Source organism: Salmo trutta, unplaced genomic scaffold (assembly GCF_901001165.1).
Source record: "Salmo trutta unplaced genomic scaffold, fSalTru1.1, whole genome shotgun sequence".
Taxonomy (NCBI): Eukaryota; Metazoa; Chordata; class Actinopteri; order Salmoniformes; family Salmonidae; genus Salmo; species Salmo trutta.
This window is the reverse complement of record NW_021822340.1, coordinates 539809-565772: the sequence shown is the minus strand read 5'-3', so window position 1 is coordinate 565772 and position 25964 is coordinate 539809. Positions and strand designations below refer to the sequence as shown.

Below are 25964 nucleotides of genomic sequence, written 5' to 3'. Positions count from 1 at the left end.
AAGAGAAGAGAGAGAGAGAGAGAGAAGGAAGAGGAGGAGAGAGAGAGAGAGGGGAGAGAGAGAGAGAGAGAGAGAGAGAGAGAGAGAGAGCGAGAGAGGAGGAGAGAGAGAGAGAGAAGACAGAACAGCTCTAACTGATCCATATTAAATTCAGCCCATCCCAAAATATAATCCAGATTCAACGTCGACCCCGGTGAGCTCCAATTAAATTCTCCTGTAGATGACTGCAACTAAAGCAGGTCACAAGACGCTGGCTGGCGAGTCATTTCATTCTCCTGTAGATGACTGCAACTAAAGCAGGTCACAAGACGCTGGCTGGCGAGTCATTTCATTCTCCTGTAGATGACTGCAACTAAAGCAGGTACAAGACGCTGGCTGGCGAGTCATTTCATTCTCCTGTAGATGACTGCAACTAAAGCAGGTCACAAGACGCTGGCTGGCCAGTCATTTCATTCTCCTGTAGATGACTGCAACTAAAGCAGGTCACAAGACGCTGGCTGGCGAGTCATTTCATTCTCCTGTAGATGACTGCAACTAAAGCAGGTCACAAGACGCTGGCTGGCGAGTCATTTCATTCTCCTGTAGATGACTGCAACTAAAGCAGGTCACAAGACGCTGGCTGGCGAGTCATTTCATTCTCCTGTAGATGACTGCAACTAAAGCAGGTCACAAGACGCTGGCTGGCGAGTCATTTCATTCTCCTGTAGATGACTGCAACTAAGCAGGTCACAAGACGCTGGCTGGCGAGTCATTTCATTCTCCTGTAGATGACTGCAACTAAAGCAGGTCACAAGACGCTGGCTGGCGAGTCATTCATTCTCCTGGAGAAATGACACTATGTATACCCCAAAACATCTCTTATATGAACTGCACAACTCAAACCACATTTTATTGGTCACATAGGGTGTAGTGGTGAATGCTTGTGTTCCTAGCTCCTACAGTAATATTACATCATGTAATTATGAGAAAGCCCCAAAAAATAGATTTCTTTATTTAACCTTTATTTAACCAGGCAAGTCAGTTAAGAACAAATTCTTATTTACAATGACGGCCTACTGGGGAACAGTGGGTTAACTGCCTTGTTCAGAGGCAGGATGACAGAGTTTTACCTCGTCAGCTCGGGGATTCAATCTCACAACCTTCCGGTTACTAGTCCAACGCTCTAACCACTAGGCTACCTGCTGGTTACTAGTCCAACGCTCTAACCACTAGGCTACCTGCTGGTTACTAGTCCAACGCTCTAACCACTAGGCCACCTGCTGGTTACTAGTCCAACGCTCTAACCACTAGGCCGCCTGCTGGTTACTAGTCCAACGCTCTAACCACTAGGCTGCCTGCTGGTTACTAGTCCAACGCTCTAACCACTAGGCTGCCTGCTGGTTACTAGTCCAACACTCTAACACTAGGCTGCCTGCTGATTACTGTAACTAACCACTAGGCTGCCTGCTGGTTACTAGTCCAACACTCTAACCACTAGGCTGCCTGCTGGTTACTAGTCCAACACTCTAACCACTAGGCTGCCTGCTGGTTACTAGTCCAACACTCTAACCACTAGGCTGCCTGCTGGTTACTACTCCAACACTCTAACCACTAGGCTGCCTGCTGGTTACTAGTCCAACACTCTAACCACTAGGCTGCCTGCTGGTTACTAGTCCAACACTCTAACCACTAGGCTGCCTGCTGGTTACTAGTCCAACGCTCTAACCACTAGGCTGCCTGCTGGTTACTAGTCCAACGCTCTAACCACTAGGCTGCCTGCTGGTTACTAGTCCAACACTCTAACCACTAGGCTGCCTGCTGGTTACTAGTCCAACACTCTAACCACTAGGCTGCCTGCTGGTTACTAGTCCAACACTCTAACCACTAGGCTGCCTGCTGGTTACTAGTCCAACACTAACCACTAGGCTACCTGCTGGTTACTAGTCCAACACTAACCACTAGGCTACCTGCTGGTTACTAGTCCAACACTAACCACTAGGCTACCTGCTGGTTACTAGTCCAACGCTCTAACCACTAGGCCACCTGCTGGTTACTAGTCCAACGCTCTAACCACTAGGCCACCTGCTGGTTACTAGTCCAACGCTCTAACCACTAGGCCACCTGCTGGTTACTAGTCCAACGCTCTAACCACTAGGCCACCTGCTGGTTACTAGTCCAACGCTCTAACCACTAGGCCACCTGCTGGTTACTAGTCCAACGCTCTAACCACTAGGCCACCTGCTGGTACTAGTCCAACGCTCTAACCACTAGGCCACCTGCTGGTTACTAGTCCAACGCTCTAACCACTAGGCCACCTGCTGGTTACTAGTCCAACGCTCTAACCACTAGGCCACCTGCTGGTTACTAGTCCAACGCTCTAACCACTAGGCCACCTGCTGGTTACTAGTTCAACGCTCTAACCACTAGGCCACCTGCTGGTTACTAGTCCAACGCTCTAACCACTAGGCCACCTGCTGGTTACTAGTCCAACGCTCTAACCACTAGGCCACCTGCTGGTTCCTAGTCCAACGCTCTAACCACTAGGCTACCTGCTGGTTACTAGTCCAACGCTCTAACCACTAGGCCACCTGCTGGTTCCTCGTCCAACGCTCTAACCACTAGGCTACCTGCTGGTTCCTCGTCCAACGCTCTAACCACTAGGCTTCCTGCTGGTTCCTCGTCCAACGCTCTAACCACTAGGCTACCTGCTGGTTACTAGTCCAACACTCTAACCACTAGGCTACCTGCTGGTTACTAGTCCAACACTCTAACCACTAGGCTACCTGCTGGTTACTAGTCCAACACTAACCACTAGGCTACCTGCTGGTTACTAGTCCAACACTAACCACTAGGCTACCTGCTGGTTACTAGTCCAACACTAACCACTAGGCTACCTGCTGGTTACTAGACCAACACTCTAACCACTAGGCTACCTGCTGGTTACTAGTCCAACACTCTAACCACTAGGCTACCTGCTGGTTACTAGTCCAACACTAACCACTAGGCTACCTGCTGGTTACTAGTCCAACACTAACCACTAGGCTACCTGCCACCTAAAGAAGGGGTCATTAACTGGAAAATGTTGGCTAAATTGTTTGACATTTCCAACTATAAAAAAGGTGCAAAATGTTCTGACATTGTGTCTCATACAAATGACTGCAGGGTTTGTTTTTCAACCGTTCAACTAGAAAAAGAAACCTATTGGAATATGTTATGTACATTAGTGATATCACTAGCCCATGTCTGTGTGTCTCTATGGAACTCACCGATTCTGTGTCCGGCCTGTCTGCTGATGGCTGCGATACACTGTATGTAGGTACGAGTAGTGGACATGGAGTCGTTACGGGATAACTCTGACAGCAGGTGTTCAATAAGGTCCACAAAGACCAGGTTCCCACAGGACATGACCAGGTGACCCAGAGCGATGATGGTCCTCTTCCTGACCGCCAGGCGGGGGCTGGTCAGCTGAGGAAGCAGGCAGGACAGGATGGAGGGGTGAAAGTTCACCAGGAGACCACCCTGTCTGTTAGAGGAGAGGGAGAGAGGTTAGCACTATGTTAAGTAGTGTTATGTAGTGTCATCAGGCGGTATGATAGGCTGCGTAGGGTCTGGTCAGCTGGGAGAGCAGGCAGGACAGGACGGAGGGGTGAAAGTTCACCAGGAGACCACCCTGTCTGTTAGAGGAGAGGGAGAGAGGTTAGCACTATGTTAAGTAGTGTTATGTAGTGTCATCAGGCGGTATGATAGGCTGCGTAGGGTCTGGTCAGCTGGGAGAGCAGGCAGGACAGGACGGAGGGGTGAAAGTTCACCAGGAGACCATCCTGTCTGTTAGAGGAGAGGGAGAGAGGTTAAGTAGTGTTATGTAGTGTCATCAGGCGGTATGATAGGCTGCGTAGGGTCTGGTCAGCTGGGAGAGCAGGCAGGACAGGACGGAGGGGTGAAAGTTCACCAGGAGACCATCCTGTCTGTTAGAGGAGAGGGAGAGAGGTTAAGTAGTGTTATGTAGTGTCATCAGGCTGTATGATAGGCTGCGTAGGGTCTGGTCAGCTGGGAGAGCAGGCAGGACAGGACGGAGGGGTGAAAGTTCACCAGCAGACTAGAGGTTGGCACCAGGAGTGAAAACAAATTCCTGTCCTGTCTTGTCAAATATTTTCCTGTACTGTCCTGATCCAGAAACCGTTATATATATAACCGTTATATAACCCCAGAATGTTCCTGTACCGTCCCAAACTCATTTTTACAGGCAGAAATCACAAATAACTTCAGATATTCAATTCACTGTAATAACCTAATCCAATAACAAAGAACCATCTATAGTGTATAATGGGTCCAGGCCAGCGGTCAGACAGTGGAGAACACACCAACCTGGGTCCAGGCCAGCGGTCAGACAGTGGAGAACACACCAACCTGGGTCCAGGCCAGCGGTCAGACAGTGGAGAACACACCAACCTGGGTCCAGGCCAGCGGTCAGACAGTGGAGAACACACCAACCTGGGTCCAGGCCAGCGGTCAGACAGTGAGAACACACCAACCTGGGTCCAGGCCAGCGGTCAGACAGTGGAGAACACACCAACCTGGGTCCAGGTCAGCGGTCAGACAGTGGAGAACACACCAACCTGGGTCCAGGCCAGCGGTCAGACAGTGGAGAACACACCAACCTGGGTCCAGGCCAGCGGTCAGACAGTGGAGAACACACCAACCTGGGTCCAGGCCAGCGGTCAGACAGTGGAGAACACACCAACCTGGGTCCAGGCCAGCGGTCAGACAGTGAGAACACACCAACCTGGGTCCAGGCCAGCGGTCAGACAGTGGAGAACACACCAACCTGGGTCCAGGCCAGCGGTCAGACAGTGGAGAACACACCAACCTGGGTCCAGGCCAGCGGTCAGACAGTGGAGAACACACCAACCTGGGTCCAGGCCAGCGGTCAGACAGTGGAGAACACACCAACCTGGGTCCAGGCCAGCGGTCAGACAGTGGAGAACATACCAACCTGGGTCCAGGCCAGCGGTCAGACAGTGGAGAACACACCAACCTGGGTCCAGGCCAGCGGTCAGACAGTGGAGAACACACCAACCTGGGTCCAGGCCAGCGGTCAGACAGTGGAGAACACACCAACCTGGGTCCAGGCCAGCGGTCAGACAGTGGAGAACACACCAACCTGGGTCCAGGCCAGCGGTCAGACAGTGGAGAACACACCAACCTGGGTCCAGGCCAGCGGTCAGACAGTGGAGAACACACCAACCTGGGTCCAGGCCAGCGGTCAGACAGTGGAGAACACACCAACCTGGGTCCAGGCCAGCGGTCAGACAGTGGAGAACACACCAACCTGGGTCCAGGCCAGCGGTCAGACAGTGGAGAACACACCAACCTGGGTCCAGGCCAGCGGTCAGACAGTGAGAACACACCAACCTGGGTCCAGGCCAGCGGTCAGACAGTGGAGAACACACCAACCTGGGTCCAGGCCAGCGGTCAGACAGTGAGAACACACCAACCTGGGTCCAGGCCAGCGGTCAGACAGTGGAGAACACACCAACCTGGGTCCAGGCCAGCGGTCAGACAGTGGAGAACACACCAACCTGGGTCCAGGCCAGCGGTCAGACAGTGGAGAACACACCAACCTGGGTCCAGGCCAGCGGTCAGACAGTGGAGAACACACCAACCTGGGTCCAGGCCAGCGGTCAGACAGTGGAGAACACACCAACCTGGGTCCAGGCCAGCGGTCAGACAGTGGAGAACACACCAACCTGGGTCCAGGCCAGCGGTCAGACAGTGGAGAACACACCAACCTGGGTCCAGGCCAGCGGTCAGACAGTGAGAACACACCAACCTGGGTCCAGGCCAGCGGTCAGACAGTGGAGAACACACCAACCTGGGTCCAGGCCAGCGGTTCAGACAGTGGAGAACACACCAACCTGGGTCCAGGCCAGCGGTCAGACAGTGAGAACACACCAACCTGGGTCCAGGCCAGCGGTCAGACAGTGGAGAACACACCAACCTGGGTCCAGGCCAGCGGTCAGACAGTGGAGAACACACCAACCTGGGTCCAGGCCAGCGGTCAGACAGTGAGAACACACCAACCTGGGTCCAGGCCAGCGGTCAGACAGTGAGAACACACCAACCTGCAGAGCATGTCAGCCATGATGTCCAGGGCCTCCAGCTGAACTGAAACATCCTCCTGCTTGGCGATGGCACTGGTCAGACGGCCTGTGATCTTTTTACATACGCTGGCAGCCAGGGCCGAGCCTAGAGAGAGGGGGAGAGAAACATGGGGGAGGGGGTTGGAGAGGAGAAAGACAGAGAGAGGGAGAAAGAGAGACAGAAAGAGACAGAGACAGAGTTAGCTAAATGAGTCACACTGCTGTCAGCCAATATGGCTGATGCCTGAAGGTGATGGGGCAGCAAGGCTGTTAACAGATGCTCTCTTCCATCTCCATCGACATGACTGGGAAAGGCCTGAATACAACTGAAGATAAACCAAGTTGGAAGGAGGACATCTAGCTGGAGGGGATGGTCCATCAGTTCATTATCTAACTGGTTTAACTAACACATTACAACACCATCACTAGAGGGGATGGTCCATCAGTTCATTATCTAACTGGTTTAACTAACACACTACAACACCATCACTAGAGGGGATGGTCCATCAGTTCATTATCTAACTGGTTTAACTAACACACTACAACACCATCACTAGAGGGGATGGTCCATCAGTTCATTATCTAACTGGTTTAACTAACACACTACAACACCATCACTAGAGGGGATGGTCCATCAGTTCATTATCTAACTGGTTTAACTAACACACTACAACACCATCACTAGAGGGGATGGTCCATCAGTTCATTATCTAACTGGTTTAACTAACACACTACAACACCATCACTAGAGGGGATGGTCCATCAGTTCATTATCTAACTGGTTTAACTAACACACTACAACACCATCACTAGAGGGGATGGTCCATCAGTTCATTATCTAACTGGTTTAACTAACACACTACAACACCATCACTAGAGGGGATGGTCCATCAGTTCATTATCTAACTGGTTTAACTAACACACTACAACACCACACTAGAGGGGATGGTCCATCAGTTCATTATCTAACTGGTTTAAACTAAACCACTACAACACCATCACTAGAGGGGATGGTCCATCAGTTCATTATCTAACTGGTTTAACTAACACACTACAACACCATCACTAGAGGGGATGGTCCATCAGTTCATTATCTAACTGGTTTAACTAACACACTACAACACCATCACTAGAGGGGATGGTCCATCAGTTCATTATCTAACTGGTTTAACTAACACACTACACACACCATCACTAGAGGGGATGGTCCATCAGTTCATTATCTAACTGGTTTAACTAACACACTACAACACCATCACTAGAGGGATGGTCCATCAGTTCATTATCTAACTGGTTTAACTAACACACTACAACACCATCACTAGAGGGGATGGTCCATCAGTTCATTATCTAACTGGTTTTACTAACACACTACAACACCATCACTAGAGTGGATGGTCCATCAGTTCATTATCTAACTGGTTTAACTAACACACTACAACACCATCACTAGAGGGGATGGTCCATCAGTTCATTATCTAACTGGTTTTAACTAACACACTACAACACCATCACTAGAGGGGATGGTCCATCAGTCATTATCTAACTGGTTTAACTAACACACTACAACACCATCACTAGAGGGGATGGTCCATCAGTTCATTATCCAACTGGTTTAACTAACACACTACAACACCATCACTAGAGGGGATGGTCCATCAGTTCATTATCTAACTGGTTTAACTAACACACTACAACACCATCACTAGAGGGGATGGTCCATCAGTTATTATCTAACTGGTTTAACTAACACACTACAACACCATCACTAGAGGGGATGGTCCATCAGTCATTATCTAACTGGTTTTTACTAACACACTACAACACCATCACTAGAGTGGATGGTCCATCAGTTCATTATCTAACTGGTTTAACTAACACACTACAACACCATCACTAGAGGGGATGGTCCATCAGTTCATTATCTAACTGGTTTAACTAACACACTACAACACCATCACTAGAGGGGATGGTCCATCAGTTCATTATCTAACTGGTTTAACTAACACACTACAACACCATCACTAGAGGGGATGGTCCATCAGTTCATCATCTAACTGGTTTAACTAACACATTATACATCCTCTCCACAAACTGATATCATGCTCTGATATGTGTTCAATAATGACATCTTTCAGACTTCTCAGTGCAGAAGTCCTGACCTAGGATCAGGCCCTCCTGCCACGTAATCTTACTCATCATGATCTAAAAAAGAAGGGCAAACTGATCCAAGATCAGCTTTGTGAAGGCCCATGTGTAGTGAAAAGTCATCAGGGTACAGGTTAGGGGTCAGGGGTCATGGTGGTACTTACCGCTGGATGCAGGGGGCAGTTCTCCTATGACAGTCTTCAGTCCGATGCTGGAGATGTCTCGGAGCTGTTCCTTGTCTGCCAGCATGTTGGTACAGAGTGTGTCCACTATAGTCTCGACCTGGTACTCCTTCACCTTACTGACCAATGGACCCAGGCTGGAACACAACACAATATATATATATATCAATATAAACTACCTGGTACTCCTTCACCTTACTGACCAACGGACCCAGGCTGGAACACAACACAATATATATATCAATATAAACTACCTGGTACTCCTTCACCTTACTGACCAACAGACCCAGGCTGGAACACAACACAATATATATATATATATCAATATAAACGACCTGGTACTCCTTCACCTTACTGACCAACAGACCCAGGCTGGAACACAACACAATATATATATCAATATAAACTACCTGGTACTCCTTCACCTTACTGACCAACGGACCCAGGCTGGAACACAACACAATATATATATCAATATAAACTACCTGGTACTCCTTCACCTTACTGACCAACAGACCCAGGCTGGAACACAACACAATATATATATCAATATAAACTACCTGGTACTCCTTCACCTTACTGACCAACAGACCCAGGCTGGAACACAACACAATATATATATCAATATAAACTACCTGGTACTCCTTTACCTTACTGACCAACAGACCCAGGCTGGAACACAACACAATATATATATCAATATAAACTACCTGGTACTCCTTCACCTTACTGACCAACAGACCCAGGCTGGAACACAACACAATATATATATCAATATAAACTACCTGGTACTCCTTCACCTTACTGACCAACAGACCCAGGCTGGAACACAACACAATATATATATATATATATATATATATCAATATAAACTACCTGGTACTCCTTCACCTTACTGACCAACAGACCCAGGCTGGAACACAACACAATCTAAGTGGTTCTCTCGTTCCAACAGAAGCTAGTCCAGAGTTAATCTAATGTCATGATAAAACCACGTTGTTACCCCACTGTGAACCATGTGAAGTGGGCCCCTTGTTTAAAAAGGGCTGTAGTTTATTCAGAACAGACTGAGTAACACACTACCATATTACCAGTTAGGCTGAGTGCCTCAACCAGACAGTTTTAGGGCCTCTTATCAGCAGCAGAGAGAGGAAGAGACCTGTTTATTACACAGTACATCATCAGTTGAGCCTACTTGTTCTAGCCATCCAGGTCAGTGTCACCTGATCCGTCATCTCTGTAATGAGAGATCTTTGCGGGTTTTAAACACCTGTAACTGCCATTTACTGCAATCTAGAGCAACAAAAAAATGGCCTAAAAATGATATATTTTTTTGTTTGTTTTCTTACATAGTGGTGCAGCCAGTCCACAAAGAGGCACAGTGCCTTTCTTACATTCTGCATTCACAACAGACAGAGTAGATTACTACTTCAAAATGGCAATGATACAAAAGCAGGCAAACTGCAGTGTTACTGTAGCCTATATTAACATTAGAAATGTGTGAGAAATACAGCCTAGAGAGATTCATTTTAATTAATCTTCTTATTGATCACATAATCCCTTAAAAGCCTAATTCTAATGGTTTGTTGAGAGTGAGAGCCAAGACGATCACACTGCCGCTGGCTCATAAGCTCATAATGCTGCTCTGACATGAAATATACACAGACAAAAATGGCAAATATGCAATAAGACAAGCAAACTGAAGCAAACAGGGTTATTCAATAACACTGTCCATAGTGTTGTGAAACGATATGAATGAAAGAGAGTGAGAAACGGAGGCAGAGAGAAAGAGGCTGAGTGACATGGCGACAGAGAGAGGCAGAGAGACATGGCGACAGAGAGAGGCAGAGAGACATGGCGACAGAGAGAGGCAGAGAGACATGGCGACAGAGAGAGGCAGAGAGACATGGCGACAGAGAGAGGCAGAGAGACATGGCGACAGAGAGAGGCAGAGAGACATGGCGACAGAGAGAGGCAGAGAGACATGGCGACAGAGAGAGGCAGAGAGACATGGCGACAGAGAGAGGCAGAGAGACATGGCGACAGAGAGAGGCAGAAAGACATGGCGACAGAGAGAGGCAGAAAGACATGGCGACAGAGAGAGGCAGAGAGACATGGCGACAGAGAGAGGCAGAGAGACATGGCGACAGAGAGAGGCAGAGAGACATGGCGACAGAGAGAGGCAGAGAGACATGGCGACAGAGAGAGGCAGAGAGACATGGCGACAGAGAGAGGCAGAGAGACATGGCGACAGAGAGAGGCAGAAAGACATGGCGACAGAGAGAGGCAGAAAGACATGGCGACAGAGAGAGGCAGAAAGACATAGCGACAGAGAGAAGCAGAGGCAGAAAGACAGAGGCAGAAAGACATAGCGACAGAGAGGCAGAGACAGAAAGACAGTGACAGAGGCAGAAAGACACAGAGACAGACAGTGACTGACAAGAGGCAGAAAGACATAGCGACAGACAGAGAGGCAGACAGAGGCAGAGAGACAGACAGATGGTTAGGGTCTAGATAGTCTCCCACAGGGCCGAGCCAGTCAGTCAGGTGATTCAGCCCCTCTCTCAGTCTCAGTGTTTGACAGCCATGTTTAAACCTCTCTATAATGGTGCCTGAAGTTCAGACAGAGACACCAGGGTTTTCGTTATAGAAAAACATGAAAAGCCAAAACATTTATAATAAACTGTTGCCGGCCAAAGTGGCCAGGTGAAAAAAAAATCCCATTGCAAAACAATAAAATAACGACCGTCATGCTTATTGGTCTATAGGTTCATTTGCATCATTTTGGGAATTAAATTGGCCTGTGTGTATTTTGGTTAGTCATCAATGCATCTTATTTATCCAACACAACTACCATAACCTACAGAGTGGGGTTTCTCCTGCAGCTCCTCAGCTTGTTGCTGCCGGAGTAAAACATGTGCTTCTAGAAGCCTGTTTTTGCACATTCATTTTAAATGCTATTTGTTTGTGTTCAAAACAGTTTTGGTGCTCGATTAAGAAGAGCTAATATTTGTATTTCTCAACTGGTAATTGAAGAGAGTCTCCCATTCAAGTGCAGGAATAAAAGCTGTCAGTGCGTCTCCCACCACTTTACAATGGGAGCTTTAGGCCATACGCATTTTGATTACATACTTAATGGTTTTTTAACCCAAATGTTTTATTTCATATCATGAGGCATGTTTTTCCTTGTATTAGAGCAGTCCTTCTCAAATAGTGGGGCGCGCCCCCCTGGGGGGGCTCGGAGCGATGCCAGGGGGGGCGCGTGACCCCGGGGAACACGCTTTTTTTTTGCCCCGTAGTAGTTTTTTTTTTTAATCGAACAAGAGCACACAGCACAGAGCAGGAGATATGAAGTGCAGATAACAAACCCTTAAGAGACAACATGGAAAAATATTTAACAGGGATGAAAAGAAAGGCGGAGAGAGACGGAGATAATGAGACAAACGTAAGTCTCCCGAAAGCTAAGACGAGGAAATATGACGAAGCGAATGTAGCGCTTGGCTTCACTGTGACTACGGTGGGAGACGAGGAAAGACCGGTATGTTTACTGTGTCTAAAAATGTTGGCAGCGGACAGCATGAAGCCAAATAAATTAAGGCGTCACTTAAAGACATTACACCCCAATCACGCTGATAAGCCGCTTGAGTTTTTTCATCGAAAACGTGCCGAATATTGTCAACAATCGTCCCGCTTTGTGAATGCTACTTCAGTAAACCAGCGAGCACTGTTAGCATCATATAAGGTGGCGTACCAAATTGCTCAGTGCAAAAAACCCCACTCCATAGCAGAGGAGCTGATACTGCCTGCAGCATTAGACATGGTCTCTCATGCTGGATGACGCAAGTGCTGCAAAAATAATAATACAATGTTATGCAGAGGTGTACTTATAACAATTTTATAGACAAATGATACTATTTACAGTCGCGGCGGAGAGTTGGGGGGGCGCGAAATGTTTACTTCTTCCTAGGGGGGGCGTAACAGAAAATAATTGAGAAGCACTGTATTAGAGTAACCTAAAGGCTAAATCCAACCATAGAAAGGTGGAAGAAATTATTTTACACTGAACAAAAATATAAAATCAACATGTAAAGTGTTGGTCCCATGTTTCATGAGCTGAAATGAAAGATCCCGTAAATGTTCAGTATGCATAAAAAGCTTTTTTATGTAAACAAATGAGTTTACATCCCTGTTAGTGAGCATTTCTCCTTTGCCAAGATAATCCATCCACCTGACAGGTGTGGCATATCAAGAAGCTGATTAAACAGCAATATCATTACACAGGCGCACCTTGTGCTGGGGACAACAAAAGGCCACTAAAATGTGAAATTTTTTACAACACAATGCCACAGATGTCTCAACTTGAGGGAGCGTGCAATTGGCATGCGGAATGCAGGAATATCCACCAGAGCTGTTGCCAGAGAATTGAATGTTCATTGCGCTACCATAAGCCGCCTCCAACATTGTTTTAGAGAATTTGGCAGTACATCTAACCTGCCTCACAACCACAGACCACGTGTAACCACACCAGCCCAGGACCTTCACATCAGGCTTCTTCACCTGCGGGATCGTCTGAGACAGCTGATGACACTGAGGAGTATTTCTGTCTGTAATAAGCCCTTTTGTGGGGAAAAACTCTTTCTGATTGGCTGCACCCGCCTAGTCATGTGAAGTCCATAGATTAGGGCCTAATGAATTTATTTCAAATTGTCTGATTTCCTTATATGAACTGTAACTCAGTAAAATTGTTGCCTGTTGCGTTTACATTTTTGTTCAGTGTTTGAAGACTTCATAGGCAGCGCGTGAGTTTCAAGTTTGGGGAAGCATACAATTTATCCTACCACTTCTACCGTTCTGCATGTCAGTTATGATTTTCATATGCGCATATTCATGGTACAGTTTCATAAACAAATGCTTTTTTTTTTTTTTTAAATCAAAAATCACTATCACGTGATTAATCATAACCTGAATTAAAATTATAAAAATCTCAAAGTTTAAAAAAGTCAACTAATGCGAGATCACCAGCCTCTCTGTCATATGGACACATTGATACACTGTGGTCCATTGGTGGCTAAAGAAATGAGCGCATGGAACTCCCAGCCTATAGGCCAATGCAGCGGTAGGTTTATAACTTCCTTCACACCGACGACTGGTCATTATTATCGAAGGGGAGACTGTTGGAAAGATTTTTCAAATAGCTTGCTGTGAGGACTTTAATACACTGCTCAAAAAAATAAAGGGAACACTAAAATAACACATCCTAGATCTGACTGAATGAAATAATCTTATTAAATACTTTCTTTACATAGTTGAATGTGTTCACAACAAAATCACACAAAATTAATCAATGGAAATCCAATTTATCAACCCATGGAGGTCTGGATTTGGAGTCACACTCAAAATTAAAGTGGAAAACCACACTACAGGCTGATCCAACTTTGATGTAATGTCCTTAAAACAAGTCAAAATGAGGCTCAGTAGTGTGTGTGTGGCCTCCACGTGCCTGTATGATCTCCCTACAACGCCTGGGCATGCTCCTGATGAGGTGGCGGATGGTCTCCTGAGGGATCTCCTCCCAGACCTGGACTAAAGCATCCGCCAACTCCTGGACAGTCTGTGGTGCAACGTGGCGTTGGTGGATGGAGCGAGACATGATGTCCCAGATGTGCTCAATTGGATTCAGGTCTGGGGAACGGGCGGGCCAGTCCATAGCATCAATGCCTTCCTCTTGCAGGAACTGCTGACACACTCCAGCCACATGAGGTCTAGCATTGTCTTGCATTAGGAGGAACCCAGGGCCAACCGCACCAGCATATGGTCTCACAAGGGGTCTGAGGATCTCATCTCGGTACCTAATGGCAGGCAGGCTACCTCTGGCGAGCACATGGAGGGCTGTGCGGCCCCCCAAAGAAATGCCACCCCACACCATGACTGACCCACCGCCAAACCGGTCATGCTGGAGGATGTTGCAGGCAGCAGAACGTTCTCCACGGCGTCTCCAGACTCTGTCACGTCTGTCACATGTGCTCAGTGTGAACCTGCTTTCATCTGTGAAGAGCACAGGGCGCCAGTGGCGAATTTGCCAATCTTAGTGTTCTCTGGCAAATGCCAAACGTCCTGCACGGTGTTGGGCTGTAAGCACAACCCCCACCTGTGGACGTCGGGCCCTCATACCACCCTCATGGAGTCTGTTTCTGACCGTTTGAGCAGACACATGCACATTTGTGGCCTGCTGGAGGTCATTTTCGCAGGGCTCTGGCAGTGCTCCTCCTGCTCCTCCTTGCACAAAGGCGGAGGTAGCGGTCCTGCTGCTGGGTTGTTGCCCTCCTACGGCCTCCTCCACGTCTCCTGATGTACTGGCCTGTCTCCTGGTAGCGCCTCCATGCTCTGGACACTACGCTGACAGACACAGCAAACCTTCTTGCCACAGCTCGCATTGATATGCCATCCTGGATGAGCTGCACTACCTGAGCCACTTGTGTGGGTTGTAGACTCCGTCTCATGCTACCACTAGAGTGAAAGCACCGCCAGCATTCAAAAGTGACCAAAACATCAGCCAGGAAGCATAGGAATTGAGAAGTGGTCTGTGGTCACCACCTGCTGAACCACTCCTTTATTGGGGGTGTCTTGCTAATTGTTTATAATTTCCACCTGTTGTCTATTCCATTTGCACAACAGCATGTGAAATTTATTGTCAATCAGTGTTGCTTCCTAAGTGGACAGTTTGATTTCACAGAAGTGTGATTGACTTGGAGTTACATTGTGTTGTTTAAGTGTTCCCTTTATTTTTTTGAGCAGTGTATATCATTCACAATGGATGTTAAAAAAACACTTTCCTACATTTCCACGCAGCAGGCCAGGTACTTCTATGTGCTCCCTCAACATTAGGACAGAGAAAACAGAGACGTGCTCATTGGTCACATGGAGCATTCCAAACAAAAGACAATTTAAACATTTTTACAATCTCATAAATGATAGTTATGAAGTATAACAAAACTTGATTCTCACAAGTGTAGCAGGTTGTGAACTTCAACTCTGAGAATGAGAACGATAAATGACTAATTAATACAAAATGAACAGACAATGTAACCAAATGACGGGGATTAACGGTACATTTACTAATGGTGACGTAATAGGGCTCTGATTTTTTATTTATTTAAATCGAAGGGACAACAAATTTACACCATGAAACAATGAATGCTCAAGAATTGGCGGGAGACAGCTGAGCCATTCTGGAAAGAGACTAGCCTATACCTTCTTGTCTCTACGTTATAAAAATATACTCAAGACATTATTTTCACAAATGTTTTAAAAAGATTTTCACTGACAGCCGCAATCTAATAATCAGCGTGGTCCATTGACACAAGCGCTGCCCAAATTGCGGGCTTCCCAAAAATGCATAGGCCTACGAGCTTGTGATCTGAAACAATCCACAGCAAAAAATAAAAAATAAGAAACCAATGATCCTCAATTCCTCTATAGCCAAGTCCTGCTTTCTGGTTAAGTATTTCACATGATTTATATTCATAGAAAGTTGCAATTATAGAATTTGGGTAAAAGTATTTCCATTTATTTTCCTATTGGACCTGCTATGCCATTTCTCATATTAGCAACTCATGATAGTTGTTGCATCTTTAGATCTCACATTTTTATCTCTGAAACTTAGAAAAAGGGATGTCACATATGGAACAGCTATCTGTGTGAGCTGTTTAGAATGGTGTTTTCCCCCCCGAATTGCATTTTGACAAACACCGTGGGTGGATGCCCTAATGGGTTATGCACCCCAACGCATATGGGTCCGGTAAATATCTCAAATAATAGCCTGTAAATTAAAATCTTCCCGGTCACGTTGTCCGGTGCCACGTTCTCCTAATGGAAACCCTCACACACACACACACACACACACACACACACACACACACACACACAGAGGCAGAGATCTCTCACCACTTGACGGCCAGATTCTGGACCTCTCCGTTTTTGTCTTCCAGTAGCTTGAGGATCATCTTGACCACCTTGCGTTCACTGTCATCGTCCAGCTTGATGGAGTCTTTCTGCAGCTCCGACATCAGGTCGTTGGTGGCCATGAATCTACAGGAACACACAGGGAGAAAGAAGACCCAGTTAGACTAACAGGGTTATGATGTTATATACAGTTGATGTCGGAAGTTTACATGCACCTTAGCCAAATACATTTAAACTCAGTTTTTCACAATTCCTGACATTTAATCCTAGAAAAATACCCTGTCTTAGGTCAGTTAGGATCAACACTTCATTTTAGGAATGTGAAATGCCAGAATAATAGTAGACAGAATGATTTATTTCTGCTTTTATTTCTTTCATCACATTCCCAGTGGGTCAGAAGTTTACATACACTCGATTAGTATTTGGTAGCATTGCCTTTAAATTGTTTAACTTGGGTCAAACGTTTTGGGTAGCCTTCCACAAGCCTCCCACAATAAGTTGGGTGAATTTTGGCCCATTCCTGCAGACAGAGCTGGTGTAATTGAGTCAGGTTTGTAGGCCTCCTTGCTCGCACACACCTTTTCAGTTCTGCCCACACATTTTCTATAGGATTGAGGTCAGGGTTTTGTGATGGCCACTCCAATACCTTGACTTTGTTGTCCTTAAGCAATTTTGGCACAACTTTGGAAGTATGCTTGGGGTCATTGTCTATTTGGAAGACCCATTTGCAACCAAGCTTTAACTTCCTGATGGATGTCTTGAGATGTTGCTTCAATATATCCACATAATTTTCTTTTCCTCATGATGCCATCTATTTTGTGAAGTGCACCAGTCCGTCCTGCAGCAAAGCACCCCCACAACATGATGCTGCCACTCCCGTGCTTCACAGTTGGGATGGTGTTCTTCGGTTTGCAAGCCTCCCCCTTTTTCCTCCAAACATAACGATGGTCATTATGGCCAAATAGTTATATTTTTGTTTCATCAGACCAGAGGACATTTATCCAGAAAATACTATCTTTGTCCCCATGTGCAGTTGAGAACAGTAGTCTGGCTTTTTTATGGCGGTTTTGGAGCAGTGGCTTCTTCCTTGCTGAGCGGCCTTTCAGGTTATGTTGATATAGAACTCGTTTTACTGTGGATATAGATCATTTATACCCGTTTCCTCCAGCACCTTCACAAGGTCCTTTGCTGTTGTTCTGGGATTGATTTGCACTTTTTGCACCAAAGTACGCTCATCTCTAGGAGACAGAACGCGTCTCCTTCCTGAGCAGTATGACGGCTGTGTGGTCCCATGGTGTTTATACTTGCGCACTATTGTTTGTACAGATGAACGTGGTGCCTTCAGGCGTTTGGAAATTGCTCCCAAGGATGAACCAGACTTGTGGAGGTTAACAATTTATTTTCTGAGGTCTTGGCTGATTTCTTTTGATTTTTCCACGATGTCAAGCAAAGAGGCACTGAGTTTGAAGGTAGGCCTTGAAGTACATCCACAGGTACACCTCCAATTGACTCAAATGATGTGAATTCGCCTCTCAGAAGCTTCTAAAGCCATGACATTTTCTGGAATGTTCCAATCTGTTTAAAGGCACAGTCAACTCAGTGTATGTAAACTTCTGACCCATTGGAATTGTGATACAGTGAATTATAAGTGAAATAATCTGTCTGTAAACAATTGTTGGAAAAATTACTTGTGTCCTGCACAAAGTAGATATCCTAACCGACTTGCCAAAACTATAAGTTTGTTAACAAGAAATGTGTAGAGTGGTTGAAAAACTAGTCCATGAATCTACAGGAACACACAGGGAGGAAGAAGACCCAGTTAGACTAACAGGGTTATGATGTTATATGTTCATAAGACATCCAACTAAAGAATCTTCTAGAGCAGAGGCCCCCCTTCCAGCATTAGGGAACATCGTTCGCGCCACGTCTATTTCTATGTTGTTATTTTATATAGCTTACTGCACCTGGTATTCTCCCAGGCGGTCTCCCGTCCCAGTGCTAATCAGGCGTGTTCAGGGTGGTATGGCCACAAGCATACCCCCCTTTTCCCTGAATTACATCCCTTGGCTCATCTCTGCAACTCCTCAAAGGGCTCGGGAGAGGCGAAGTCATGCGTCCTCTTAAACATGACCCGCCTGGCCGCCTACCTCTATCACACCGCCTGCTTGACCCGGATGTCAGCCGCACCAATGCGTCAGAGGAAACACAGTTCCACTGACAACCGGGGTCAGCTTGCATGCGCCCGGCCCTGTCACAAGGAGTCGCTAGAGCACAATGAGCCAAGGAAAGCCCGACCGGCCAAACCCTCCGAAGGGTTTTAACACCACTGAGAAAAGAGAATGGAACCCTCCAAAGGGTTTTAACACCACTGAGCTAAGAGAATGGAATCCTCCAAAAGGTTAACACCACTGAGCTAAGAGAATGGAATCCTCCAAAAGGTTAACACCACTGAGCTAAGAGAATGGAACCCTCCAAAGGGTTTTAACACCACTGAGCTAAGAGAATGGAACCCTCCAAAGGGTTTTAACACCACTGAGCTAGGAGAATGGAACCCTCCAAAAGGTTAACACCACTGAGCTAGGAGAATGGAACCCTCCAAAGGGTTTTAACACCACTGAGCTAAGAGAAGGTAACAAGTCAAGTGCTCTGACATTAGAAGCCAAAGCAAATCAACACTAGTACAAAGATCAAGCTACTATCTCCGAGGAGAGGAACGATTGAAGCCTAAAGCACTAGATGATACCAGACAGACCAGCTCTGATCTCTTAGAGTGGTGGGGTAACTTTTACCATCAAATCCAATTTAATACATGGGAGTGTACATCACACAAGATCAGCTTTAAAGACACCATCTTGTCTCCATCTTAACACATCAAAGAACTCCTGGTGTGATTCAAGAAAGACCTTTTCCTAAATACTATGCTCCTCAACACTAGGCTCGTTTGATAATCTCTGACGCGTCGTCGTCGTCCCCCCCTCATCGGAACGCAAGAAGCTTTTTAAACAAGAGGGACAGCGAGAAGGAAGAGAGAAAAATTATGAATAATGCATGAGGTCCATGGCCCACACTCACTGAGCGGCAGCCCCACAGCATGAGGTAATGGGCTGGAGCACCCACACTCACAGAGCGGCAGCCCCACAGCATGAGGTAATGGGCTGGAGCACCCACACTCACTGAGCGGCAGCCCCACAGCATGAGGTAATGGGCTGGAGCACCCACACTCCTCTCTCTAAACTGGGGCGTGGGAAAACACTTTCTACCAGGGGGGTGATCTTCTATAGTGGAAATCAATCTTCACTACCACGGTACCACCACCACACTAGATAAACATTAGTAGGACCTTAGAAAATCTGTTTTATTTTACCCAAAATTCCATTTTCTCTGTTTAGTTGTTTTCAGGTTTTTGCTGTCAAAAATCACACTTAATTTTTTTTATTTTTTATGTGATGTTCTAAGTCCACTTTTGAGGTCTGGGTAAAATCTAAGAAATTCTCAGCAAGAGACTTGTTTGGTTAGCGGTGTTTCTGTAGCACACATGTGATTGCTAATAATTGATGCAAATCATCATTATACATATTCTGCCAGGAAGGCTACTTTGTAGTTAACATTTAATTGAGAAGATTTTTGGGAAAGCCTTTCCATCTACCAGAAGACTGTTGTCATTATTAGCATCATCGCTAACTCCTACACTTAGTGGTAGACAAACGTGCACACACAGACAGGGGCTTTCCCCAGCTGAAGGAAAATACAAATCACTGATACATTTTGTTCATGTTTTATAATAATCTTGGCCAAATGAACACAGTCTAACAAGTTCAAATCATTTAGTTGATTCCGTCCTCGTTCTCCACCACCCTCATTATAAAGGGCCCTAAATTAGACGAGGACAACAAGACTCACACCTACACAAACATGACTGAGAGTGGATAACATTAGACCTCCCACTCAAATGTGAAAGGCCATTGATTTCACCCTGCTAATAATGATGTCATCATGCAAACGTGCAGAAGCAAGGAGCACCCCTTTACTCCCTCTATAATGTGGTGTTAGAACTCAAATTCAAATAGGCCTACAACTGACACAAATGTCAGATAGCAAGGCTCCACTCCCACCGCCAGGCTCCACTCCCACCGCCAGGCTCCACTCCCACCGCCAGGCTCCACTCCCACCGCCAGGCTCCACTCCCACCGCCAGGCTCAGAGGTTAGGCCGAAACTCTCAACAGCTATTTCTTGTCTGATTCACTTCAGAGAGTTCTGATTCTAGAGGTAGATTTACAATGTCATTCAACCATGATGGATAATCCAGTGAGCTGGTGTCAAGTCATGCTTTTGGCAGCTGTATAAGCAATCCCTCAAAACTAGAAGGCAATGGGGGCACACAGTGGAACAGGCTTCCTGTAAAATAGTCCTGTACCATTTCTCACCGTCCCACCCCAGGTACCACAGAACACAAGCCACCGTTAGTCATTGTTATGAACCTGAAATAGTCTGGGACCTGTAGAGTTATTGGCAAGACTGAGAATCTGGGAAGTAGCCTAAGTTGACAAGAAAGAAGAGAGGCTAGGAGTTCCCACACGTGCATAGGAAATCTCATCCAACCAGACGGCTCACTCTAGCAATTGAGCCTGGGGGTGAGGTTAATGCATGGTTATGGTAAACTGTTTCAGAGATAGGCCCGAGAGACATTACATATTATTGGGGCACACTCAGTATGTCAGGGGACTGGTTACTTTCAATATGTTTTATAGTTGTAACATCTGACATTTCAGAGCAAATGTCAGTGACAAATGACTGTGTCTACCTATCTATCATCTCTACAGGTGTGGGAAACACTGGAAAACACCAGAACAAGACAACAGGAACACAGCATTGGATTCCCACAGGTGCACACATCTAAGATGATCTCTGTAGTGAAAAAACTGCAACATTTATCAGGTGGTAGATTACGACTATGTAGTTATACATGTATGCTGTGTAGTTATACATGTAAGTTCATGACTCATGGCAACTGTAACAGAATTGTGAAGAGCAGAATGCTGGCTTACATCATCAGATTTTCTGTAGAAACAAGTGTTCCTCTAATGTGAAGTTGATATGGCTGCAGACTAATTCACGGTTTGGGTTGGAAGTCAATCAAGTTGTTTGTAGTTCGTTGGTTATGATTGTGTGTTTGGTATGGTTTATATAAACCACCTGACAGTGAGGTAGTGGTATGCTTCAAAGCTAGCTAATCAGCTAACTACCTAACTACATGAACTACATTTTGACTCCCCGAGCAGCCAAAAACATAAACATGCTGGCTGAATTATGTTATGGATGTACTGTGGCTAGCTAACGTTAGCTAAACAATCATTGATATGGCATTTGTAGACTGCTGGGATATGTGCAATGCCATTCTAGCTAACTACTTAGTTAACAAACTAGCTAACTAGTGTAGTCCACTTGGTTGAGTTAGCTAGCTAAATTCGACAACGTTTTCTACCTCAAAACGTTAGCTAGTTTACTAGCTAGCGTTGACAGTAATGACTGTCAGAGCGAATTAGCCAGCTAGTTAGCAACATGACAGTGTTAAATGTAACTAGCTAGCTATATACACTTTGCAAAACTGACAAATTATAAATATAATGTCAAAATGTTAATGTGGGTTTCTCGCAAGAATGTGTTTATAGCGAGTGGCTAACATTGTTAGTTAGCTAGCTAGCGAACGTTAGCAGACTAGCCAAATGACAGAATTGATTTGAGGCCTAGCTAGCTAACTTGCAGGGTTTTCATATGGGACGATACCGGTTTGAGTAAAAGTTCAGAATCACAGCGTCATTTCAAATGCATAGACTGTTAGAATATTGTATTTACCTGAAATCCTTGTCGCTTGATGTCATTTTTTCCAATAGATTAGAGATATGGTATGAGGCGCTCGCCATGTTTGCAGTCTGTTGGAGTAGCCTGCTAGCAACCACTAGTCAGTATCACGGGGCGGAATTCTTATCCACTTATTTACCTATTTACTTCTCTTAACGATTGAAATCGATTCAGTTTCCACTGTCACTTTCCTTTCGATGGAGCGAAGTGATGATCAGCGGCGGAATAGCAGAGAATTTAGTCTCATCCTGCGGAGTTTTGGATGTGTTTGAATGGAGATCTCACTTTGCTCTGCAGAGAGGAGGAGCTGCAGAACCAGACGATTTCGCTGCTGGGGGTCAAAGTTGAGTTTGTTATAGGGGGACGGGACCAGACTAGTGAGTTTGTTATAGGGGGACGGGACCAGACTGGTGAGTTTGTTATAGGGGGACGGGACCAGACTGGTGAGTTTGTTATAGGGGGACGGGGCCAGACTAGTGAGTTTGTTATAGGGGGACGGGGCCAGACTAGTGAGTTTGTTATAGGGGGACGGGACCAGACTAGTGAGTTTGTTATAGGGGGACGGGAGCAGACTAGTGAGTTTGTTATAGGGGGACGGGAGCAGACTGGTGAGTTTGTTATAGGGGGACGGGAGCAGACTGGTGAGTTTGTTATAGGGGGACGGGACCAGACTAGTGAGTTTGTTATAGGGGGACGGGACCAGACTCGTGAGTTTGTTATAGGGGGACGGGACCAGACTAGTGAGTTTGTTATAGGGGGACGGGACCAGACTAGTGAGTTTGTTATAGGGGGACGGGGCCAGACTAGTGAGTTTGTTATAGGGGGACGGGGCCAGACTAGTGAGTTTGTTATAGGGGGACGGGGGCAGACTAGTGAGTTTGTTATAGGGGACGAGGCCAGACTAGTGAGTTTGTTATAGGGGGACGGGGGCAGACTAGTGAGTTTGTTATAGGGGGACGGGACCAGACTAGTGAGTTTGTTATAGGGGGACGGGACCAGACTCGTGAGTTTGTTATAGGGGGACGGGGGCAGACTAGTGAGTTTGTTATTGGGGGACGGGACCAGACTAGTGAGTTTGTTATAGGGGGACGGGACCAGACTAGTGAGTTTGTTATAGGGGGACGGGACCAGACTAGTGAGTTTGTTATAGGGGGACGGGACCAGACTAGTGAGTTTGTTATAGGGGGACGGGACCAGACTAGTGAGTTTGTTATAGGGGGACGGGACCAGACTAGTGAGTTTGATACCATCGATCACCACATTCTTTTGGAGAGATTGGAAACCCAAATTGGTCTACATGGACAAGTTCTGGCCTGGTTTAGATCTTATCTGTCGGAAAGATATCAGTTTGTCTCTGTGAATGGTTTGTCCTCTGACAAATCAATTGTAAATTTCGGTGTTCCTCAAGGTTCCGTTTTAGGACCACTATTGTTTTCACTATATATTTTACCTCTTGGGGATGTCATTCGAAAACATAATGTTAAATTTCACTGCTATGCGGACGACACACAGCTGTACATTTCAATGAAACATGGTGAAGCCCCAAAATTGCCCTCGCCAGAAGCCGGTGTTTCAGACATAAAGACGTGGATTGCTGCCAACTTTCTACTTTTAAACTCGGACAAAACAGAGATGCTTGTTTAAGGTCCCAAGAAACAAAGAGATCTTCTGTTGAATCTGACAATTAATCTGGATGGTTATACAGTCGTCTCGAATAAAACTGTGAAGGACCTCGGGGTTACTCTGGACCCTGATCTCTCTTTTGAAGAACATATCAAGACTGTTTCAAGGACAGCTTTTTTCCATCTACGTAACATTGCAAAAATCAGAAACTTTCTGTCCAAAAATGATGCAGAAAAATGAATCCATGCTTTTGTTACTTCTAGGCTGGACTACTGCAATGCTCTACTTTCCGGCTACCCGGATAAAGCACTAAACAAACTTCAGTTAGTGCTAAATACGGCTGCTAGAATCCTGACTAGAACCAAAAAATGTGATCATATTACTCCAGTGCTAGCCTCCCTACACTGGCTTCCTGTTAAGGCAAGGGCTGATTTCAAGGTTTTACTGCTAACCTACAAAGCATTACATGGGCTTGCTCCTACCTATCTTTCCGATTTGGTCCTGCCGTACATACCTACACGTACGCTACGGTCACAAGACGCAGGCCTCCTAATTGTCCCTAGAATTTCTAAGCAAACGGCTGGAGGTAGGGCTTTCTCCTATAGAGCTCCATTTTTATGGAATGGTCTGCCTACCCATGTGAGAGACGCAGACTCAGTCTCAACCTTTAAGTCTTTACTGAAGACTTATCTCTTCAGTAGGTCCTATGATTAAGTATAGTCTGGCCCAGGAGTGTGAAGGTGAACAGAATGGCTAGAGCAACGAACCGCCCTTGCTGTCTCTGCCTTGCCGGTTCCCCTCTCTCCACTGGGATTCTCTGCCTCTAACCCTATTACAGGGGCTGAGTCACTGGCTTACTGGTGTTCTTCCATGCCGTCCATGGGAGGGGTGCGTCACTTGAGTGGGTTGAGTCACTGACGTGGTCTTCCTGTCTGGGTTGGCGCCCCCCCCTTGGGTTGTGCCGTGGCGGAGATCTTTGTGGGCTATACTCGGCCTTGTCTTAGGACGGTAAGTTGGTGGTTGGAGACATCCCTCTAGTGGTGTGGGGGCTGTGCTTTGGCAAAGTGGGTGGGGTTATATCCTGCCTGTTTGGCCCTGTCCGGGGGTATCATCGGATGGGGCCACAGTGTCTTCTGATCCCTCCTGTCCTAGCCTCCAGTATTTATGCTGCAGTAGTTTATGTGTCGGGGGGCTAGGGTCAGTCTGTTACATCTGGAGTATTTCTCTTGTCTTATCCGGTGTCCTGTGTGAATTTAAAAATGCTCTCTCTAATTCTCTCTTTCTTTCTTTCTCTCGGAGGACCTGAGCCCTAGGACCATGCCTCAGGACTACCTGGCATGATGACTCCTTGCTGTCCCCAGTCCACCTGGCCGTGCTGCTGCTCCAGTTTCAACTGTTCTGCCTGCGGCTATGGAACCCTGACCTGTTCACCGGACGTGCTTGTTGCACCCTCGACAACTACTATGATTATTATTATTATTTGACCATGCTGGTCATTTATGAACATTTTAACATCTTACATTTTACATTTTAGTAATTTAGCAGACACTCTTATCCAGAGCGACTTACAGTAGTGAATGCATACATTTTTCTCTCCGTACTGGTCCCCCGTGGGAATCGAACCCACAACCCTGGCGTTGCAAACACCATGCTCTTCCAACTGAGCCACACGGGACTATGTTCTGTTATAATATCCACCCGGCACAGCCAGAAGAGGACTGGCCACCCCTCATAGCCTGGTTTCTCTCTAGGTTTCTTCCTAGGTTTTGGCCTTTCTAGGGAGTTTTTCCTAGGGAGTTTTCCCTAGCCACCGTGCTTCTTTCACATGCATTGCTTGCTGTTTGGGGTTTTAGGCTGGGTTTCTGTACAGCACTTTGAGATATCAGCTGATGTACGAAGGGCTATATAAATACATTTGATTTGATTTGTTATAGGGGGACGGGAGCAGACTAGTGAGTTTTTCCGAGTTGTCACTAGTTACCACAGCCATAAAGTACAACTTGGCTATATCATAAAAACAAAAATGTAATATGAAAACAAAAACAAAAATTAGCTTTTTGGTCTTCATTT

At 46.3% G+C, this 25964-nt stretch overlaps 1 protein-coding gene across 1 annotated transcript in view; it reads right to left on the bottom strand.

The window, feature by feature from the left end:
• The window catches only part of LOC115181888 (cullin-associated NEDD8-dissociated protein 1-like), a 48618-nt gene extending 26048 nt beyond the window's left edge, over positions 1 to 22570 (bottom strand). The window contains exons 1-5 of the mRNA XM_029743576.1: positions 22266 to 22570; positions 16394 to 16537; positions 8432 to 8586; positions 6102 to 6225; positions 3180 to 3502 (exon numbers count right to left, since the gene is read on the bottom strand). Coding sequence (XP_029599436.1) covers positions 3180 to 3502; positions 6102 to 6225; positions 8432 to 8586; positions 16394 to 16537; positions 22266 to 22333 — 814 coding nt within the window. The 5' untranslated portion in view covers positions 22334 to 22570. The remainder of the gene's footprint in view (positions 1 to 3179; positions 3503 to 6101; positions 6226 to 8431; positions 8587 to 16393; positions 16538 to 22265) is intronic.
• Between the last annotated feature and the right edge of the window lie 3394 nt (positions 22571 to 25964).